The 7,553-nt window shown below is 41.3% G+C and overlaps 1 protein-coding gene across 1 annotated transcript in view; it reads right to left on the bottom strand.

Moving 5' to 3' along the window:
- Positions 1-7,553, bottom strand: part of dcc (DCC netrin 1 receptor) — a gene marked incomplete at its 5' end in the record, with an annotated part of 123,842 nt that overhangs the window by 57,068 nt on the left and 59,221 nt on the right. The window contains 2 exons of the mRNA XM_079449703.1: positions 484-634; positions 1,474-1,761. Coding sequence (XP_079305829.1) covers positions 484-634; positions 1,474-1,761 — 439 coding nt within the window. The remainder of the gene's footprint in view (positions 1-483; positions 635-1,473; positions 1,762-7,553) is intronic.

Raw genomic sequence — 7,553 nt, forward strand, 5'->3', positions numbered from 1 at the left:
AATTTCATCCCACTCGTCAGATTATCCTACCAGCCATGCGCACATTAATAATACGTCATTTTTTTGCGCTATAAAATCATCCTACATGTTTATTTTATACTGCTACAGAAATCAGATTTTTTGTTGTTAAATCATTCTATATATTTATTTAATACTGATTTGACTGAGTATTGCTCTGTAAATGTATCCTACATGTTTCTTTTATGCCGGTAGGATAATCTGACAGGGTATTTACGCTGGACATTTATTTTATGTGTTTATTTTAAGCTGGTAGATCATCCTACCTGTTTATTTTGCAGCCAAGATTATATTAAGTTTTGCACTGCGGTAGGACAATTGGACAGAACACCAGAAGAAAAGTAAATGAGGTGAGTTTTGATGTACACGTTAAACGCTGTCATGTGTTCGTTCTCTCACAACGGAAGGAAACACAATGATTGGTGTGAAGATGTCATCATGTTTTGATGGTTGCAGTCGTCTCACCTGCTCTGGATGAGCTCACTCCCTCTCATCCAATAGAAGGACGGGGTCGGGTATCCGGAGGCGGAACATTCCAGAACCGCATCTCTGCCCTGAAGAGCCGTGACCTTCACAGGCTTCTGAAGAAACACCAGACTTCTCATCACTCCAGGCTCTGCTCAACACACAACACACTTCAGATTAGACGTGACACACACACAAGACACGGGACTGAATGAACATCACAAGCATTCACTATGGGATTCACTCGAAGTACCTGAAAGAAAACATCAAGAGCACAGAATTGACCACGAGACACGACAAACACTCATGATGTACAGCACTACACTAGTGAAGGTCTTTTGTTGTGATTTATTTTCTCACTAAAGCTTGTGTGTCTGTGTGCGGTTATTTCTGTGTGTGTGACCTGTGAACCCATGAGAAACACATCAGATCCTGCAGCACTGTTTCCTCCCAGAATGCACTTCTTCACACCGTCCGTCCCACGAGAACCCGAGATAAACATTCACAGAGCAGCAGACAGTTCAGAACCTCTCAGTAAATCCATACACGACCATCAGAGAGACCTCAAACGCTGGAGGAAGAGATTCACCTCAACACCTCAGATGAGATTTCTCACTTCCAGCGAAGTCAAAGGTTAGCAGCTCCACTCAAGACGGATCCAGACGTCTAATACTATCACACTTTCTTATCTTTAAAAGGGTCTCATGAACGAGTAGAAATTGCTCTTGTGTAAATCGGGATCTAAAAAACACTTCTAATATAAAAATGAACAGAAACACATTACTAGCATCTGTTATCCCCCCAAGTTCACAAATGAAAATCTACATGCTCTCAAGTTTTGCTACTGATTTACCTTCATACATGACCCTTACTAGTGCACATCACTCCTGACTCACACTCAGGGAATATAAACCGTTATGAAGAGCTGGCTATTATGAGAGAGAGAGAGAGAGAGAGAGAGAGAGAGAGAGAAGGTGTCTCTAAACTCACCCGGCAGAACCCGCAGGTCAGCGTCCGTTCCAGTGCGAGAGCTGCCAGGGTTCTCGGCCAGACAGCGGTAAGTGGCCGAGTCGGGTGGTTGAACCCTGCTGACCTGCAGAGAGCCCGAGGGCAGGACCACCACTCTGCTCTCAGGGTCAAAGGTCACGGGTAGATCCTCTCTGTTCTTCTGCCAGCGCACCACAGGCATGGGCTCGCCCGTCACCTCGCAGCGCAGCAGAGCCGTGTCACCCATGTGACTGGAGACCGACTCTGTGGGGACCACCACTCGTAAAGGACCTGAGGGAAAGCAGGAGAGAGAGACAACACTCAGAATGCAGGACTGTAAACAACATCAATGAGAGTAAAACCGCAGACATGAACATCATCACTCACTGCTACTTTAAAAGTTCATTTACAAACATTTACATTTGAACACAAGCTCTCATTCCTCATATATCTGACAGACAGGAAGCTGAAGATGTGGCTTTAAAGCCCCAGTGAAATCAAAATTTTACTGTTTTTCCTTTTATAAGGTAAGCCTTAGGACGTCAATAAACTGATTAGGTCTTACGTGCTGGCAAAAGTCTCATTTAGAAGATATAAGCCTTTTTTTAAGGGTTAATCAACAATAGCATATTTGCTTGTCATTTGCTCTGCTTGCTTTTCTAGTTATACACTATTTTCTAAAATATTACAATAAATATTCATTTAATTTTGGAAATTAGAAAATGTTTGTTTGGAGTGTGTTTAATTTCTTCATAATAAAACGGTCCATATCAACCCAAAACAATTTTGTGTGTATGCAATGGAAAAATCAATGAAAAATAGTTTCTTTTTCAGTCTGATTCTGCTAGACCTGTATGCAGCGTTTGACACGGTCAAATCCCTAGCACTCCGGCAGATCCTTGAGGGTGTCATGAAGGGGCTCGCTGTCCATGGTGCAACACCATCCCACCATTCAACTTGGTAATATCACAATCACTCCTTCCAAAACATCCAGGAACCTTTGATGAACAGCTGTCCTTCAATGCCGATATGCCTTATTTAACATTCGCAAGAGTAGACCCTACCTCACTGAGCATGCGGCACAACTCCTTGTCCAGGCCCTGGTCATCTCAAGGTTTGACTACTGCAATGCTCTCCTTGCTGGTCTTTCTGCAAAGGCTATCAAACCACTTCAGCTGGTTCAAAACGCAGCAGCACTCAGCCTCATCTTCCAACAGCCCAAAAGGGCTCATGTGACCCCCCTTTTCATCTCTCTCCACTGGCTGCTACTGGTTGAAGCCCGGATCAGATTCAAGTCACTGATGTTTGCCTACAGGACTATCACTGGATCTGCGCCGGCATACTTTCAAGAACCCAGCGTTCAGCAAACCACAGCGTCTTGTAATGCCTTCTCATAAGGGCATTAAATCTCTTTCCCGTTCATTCTCCTTCACAACTCCTTCCTGGTGGAACATTCTTCCCAATGTAGTCCGGTCAACCACATCACCACAACCTTCAAAAAACTACTTAAAACTCATCTCTTCTGTGAATACTTGACAGACAAAAATGTTAAAGTACACTAACCCTCTCTCTCTTCTGTCAACGGGTAGTGGTCTAGCTTTTGTTGAAACTATTATGTTTGTATTAGCACCTATTGTATTATTGCTCTTTTATGACATATCGCTTATTGCTCCCTGAACTCTTTGTAAGTCACTTTGGATAAAAGCGTCTGCTGAATGACTAAATGTTAAGATTCATAAGAAAGGACACACGATCCTTTGACACAGCAGACTTATGCAGAATACAGTCAAGCCTGAGGTGCTGCTGCTGTCTCACAGGTTCACAGGCAGTTGTGTGTGTGTGTGTTTTACATAAATGTATGAACTCTAGACAAATGAGCTAACGTCAGTTTAATAATAAGATCAAATATTGTGATGGTGAAATATGCATGTGTTCTGGAAGTACACATATGTTAATAACCGGTGTGACCGCAGCTTTAGTTTAATCCACAAGGGAAGGCCAATTATTTCTCAGCTTTTTGCCAACAAAATCCATCTCTGGAGCTGTGCATGTTATCGCTGTGATTACTGTTAACATCCTCAACTAAACCGCCTTCAATTATCAGTGTTTGCTGAAGGCGTGAAGCCTCGGGCTGCCGCATATAAACCCTGATAAACAGCTTCACAACAGAGACGGGTCAAATGAAGGAACATGAAAAAGATTGAGGGTTAATGTACGTGATTATGATTTACAGAGACACGCCAATTTAATCAAACATCTGAATATAGCTCTTCATCTGACTGCCTGACAACATGGACATCAGTTGGTCGCACCCTCTTTTACAGTAAACATAATGACCTCAGTTGATGAATCGTTCTGTTCATTTGTCTCTCTATGAAATATTGTATTTGTTATTTTATACTCCTTTCAAGTTATATATTGGTTATGAAATGATCTGACACAAATATAACCCGTCACTCTTCACAATCCTCCTTCATTGCTCTCTTTGCACTGGCCTTCCTTTGCCAGTCTTTAATTTACCAGATCAAATTAAATGAAATCAGCTAGCTCAAAACTCAAAAGCAATTCAGAAATAAATAATGATATAAGTTCTTTACTACACATTGTCATTAATGAACTTTAAATAATAAATCTTACTAATCTTACAGTCTTGTTAAATGGTCTAAGCACACTTGTGTTCTGCTTGACTGATTTGATGGGTTCAGTCACTGAGTCTCCGGAGTTCAGTGTTTCACATGTGAGTTGTTTCAACAAAATGAATCAGTTCAAATGAGTCATTAGTCATTTGAACATTGACACGCTGTTTGTTGTTCACAGCTGTTAGGACATCGCAAAAGATAGAAGTTAACACAGAAAACACTTCAATGGATAGGATTCTTCCTTTATGTTATCTGCATGTATGGAACACCTTTCAGGGAGGAAAAGCCAAAGTTTTTTTGATCACATTCACACCCGGCTGTAATTCAGGTAAAAATATTCTCTGAATGCGCCCCGTGAAACATGGATTCTGTCTTCCGACCTTGCTTTTGATGTCAAACGCACACTTTAGTTTGGACAGTGATGAGCCCTCTGCTCGCTCTAACTGCACTTATCACAAGCGCGTCATTCACTACTCATAAATCACATTTAATGTTACAATATATCTTTAGCGGGGTAAAAAATTATTTTACAGAATAAACATTATAAATCTGCAAACAACAGAAAGCATGATCCTGCTGGGAAGTGTGAACTGTAATCATTCATACACTGGAAACATGTTCATTTTTGCAGCTGAAATCATATGAGTAGACTTTACAGATATTTTGTGTTTCTGTTGTATCTCTCTTTAATCATCTGCAGAATATTTCTTCAGCTGGACATGTGAAATCTCACACGCGTGTGTTCTGAATGTGCTTCACTCCAGTGTCGTCATTATCTGCTCTAGAGGAGACACTGTTCATATGCAAATGAGACAAGACCGTGTCTAAATCTAATTAACAGAGACAATGAGTAATTATTCACTTCCCATATTCCCCAAACACAGAAATATTAGAAAGCAGAGGACCTGAGTGAAGACACTCAATGTTCTCCTACTAAAGAGAAACAATGTTGAGATATCAAATCAATGAATGTAGATTCTCGGGGTCAAATAATGTGGATTTGAGTCAATTTGATGAGAATTTTTTGAGTTCATATTCAGACTTTTTCTGAAAGTCTAATTGATATATTTGTTTCACATTTACATTTATTCATTTGGCAGACGCTTTTATCCAAAGCGACTTACAAGCAGTTACCATCATCCCAACGATCCTCCAGACCAAACTAACCCAGCTATCTGTTCCTAACTCTGTCTGTCAATGGATTAAAACTGATCAATTTACATCCAACACTCGTACCATCAGCACTGGTGCCCCCCAGGGACGTGTACTCTCCCCACTGCTCTTCTCCCTGGACACCAACGACTGCACTTCTACTGACCCCTTTCTCAAGCTCCTGAAGGTGCCCGACGACACTACAGTTATTTGTCTCAACCAGGATGGTGACGAGTCTGCTTACAGAAGTGAGGTTGAGCAGATGGCTGTCAGTGGAGATGATAGTGGACTTTAGAAACCCCCCGGCCATCCCCCCGCTCACGAATAGCACTGTGGCTGCAGTAGGGTCATTCGGGTTCCTGGGCACCACCATCACACAGGACCTAAAGTGGGACATTCACATTGATTCTGTTGTCAAAAAGGCCCAGCAGTGGCTGCACTTTCTTTGCCAGCTGAGGAAGTTCAACCTGCCACAGGAGCTACAGTTCTACTCAGCTTTCATTAAATCCGTCCTCTGCACTTCCATAACTGCCTGGTTCAGCTCAGCTGCAAAACTGACCTCTGAAGACTACATCGGATAGTCCAGACTGGCACAACCCTCCACACTCTCCAAGAACTGTCCTCATCCACAGTGTGTAGAAGAACTAAAACAGCACCAAAACAGCCAGAAATAGAAAAGGCCATCTACCTCATGAACATTTATATGTTCTACTGTGCAATAAAAACATGTGCAATACACAACTATATATTTATTATACATATTTTATTGATATAATATTCAGCTATCCACAATCCCCTGCATAACTTAAATATAACACAGTATCATTTGTATATAGCACATCTGTACATACAATATACTGCCCATTGTCCTTTAGTCTAATACTGTCCTTTTTGTAAAATGTGTATTGTCTCTCACATATTTATGTGTTTTGTTACCTGTGCCTTTTGACTTTTTTAACCTGTATGTACACTGGAAGACAAATTCCTTGTATGTCCAAGCACACTTGGTAATAAAGTTCTTTCTGATTCTGATATGAAAGAGATGAAACGTAAGCAAAAGTGTCTATTTGCTCTTCATTGAACCTCAGTGATGTCAATAGAAATAACTGAGATATCTCTCTAGCTGTTGCGTGAAACGGCTCCCTATCTCCTATATAGTGCACTGTATCGGGTATTTGTAGTGGTGTCCGTAGCCCGAGTGAACTACTTCATTCGATACATTCGTTCACTATTTTACCCACAATGCACTCTGATTTTGAGTGTACATCCTCACTCACTATTTGCCATGACGAGACAAGTGCTTGTTTAGAATAAGCTGGAGGGCGCTAACCGTTAATGATACGATTATACACACCTGTCTTGTTGACAGTTCATTTCTACCTTTAAAGAAAAGATTAAATGAATGAGATAAACAGTGGTGTCTTCTGTTAAATGTATTAAATCATTTTATTAAACGTGTTAAATAAGCATGCCTGCAAATAAATGTGACTGTTTTCTTTATTTGAAACTAATACAATAAAAGTCCCTGTGAAATGGAAGTTACGATCGTTTTTACTTTTACTTAAATGACAAACATCTGCGACAGTATTGTGAGACGCAGGCTTTAGACGGTTTCAAACACAGCATGTCTCTCTTTAAGACTCCACATCTGTCTCTCCACCTCTTTTCATTGCATCTTTCTGTTATATACAGCAGTTGTCTTTCACAGCTGAAATGAATCAGTGATGACAGCACATACAAACATTAAACCCTGCGTGAAGATATATACCGTGAGACAGCGAGTGTCTGATGGTCTGTGATGTAATAGTGTACACACGTCAATGCTTCTCTTCATGTTGTGTTCACTTCTATTGAAACGCAGTGAGCTCAATGAAGGTGTCCGTGATGAGTCAATCAAAGCTCACTGTCTCCATGACTGCTGAAGAGAGATATTTACACCACAATTATCATCACAATACTTTACAGTCGAGCTGTGAAATGGCATTCAGTCGACACAAAGGGCAAGAGCCTCACCGGCTAATGAAGATCCACTAATGACCCACAATGCTTTGCTCCTGTGTCTACCTGCTCATCAGTCTCTTCAATGATCACAGAGCAGTTTGTGTTGTCATTGCTTTGTTAATTGGCCGTGTACGGGGGGTCTTCAGACGTCAGTCAACGCATCCACCCGGCCTCATTACTAACACATTCACCACATCGCTCCATACAATCTAATTGAACACCACGGCTGAGACACCTGAAGAGCCGACGGTCTACAGTAGAGTGGACAGTGTGTGTGTGTGTGTGTGTGTG

Source organism: Barbatula barbatula (genome assembly GCF_947034865.1).
Source record: "Barbatula barbatula genome assembly, chromosome: 2".
NCBI lineage: Eukaryota > Metazoa > Chordata > Actinopteri > Cypriniformes > Nemacheilidae > Barbatula > Barbatula barbatula.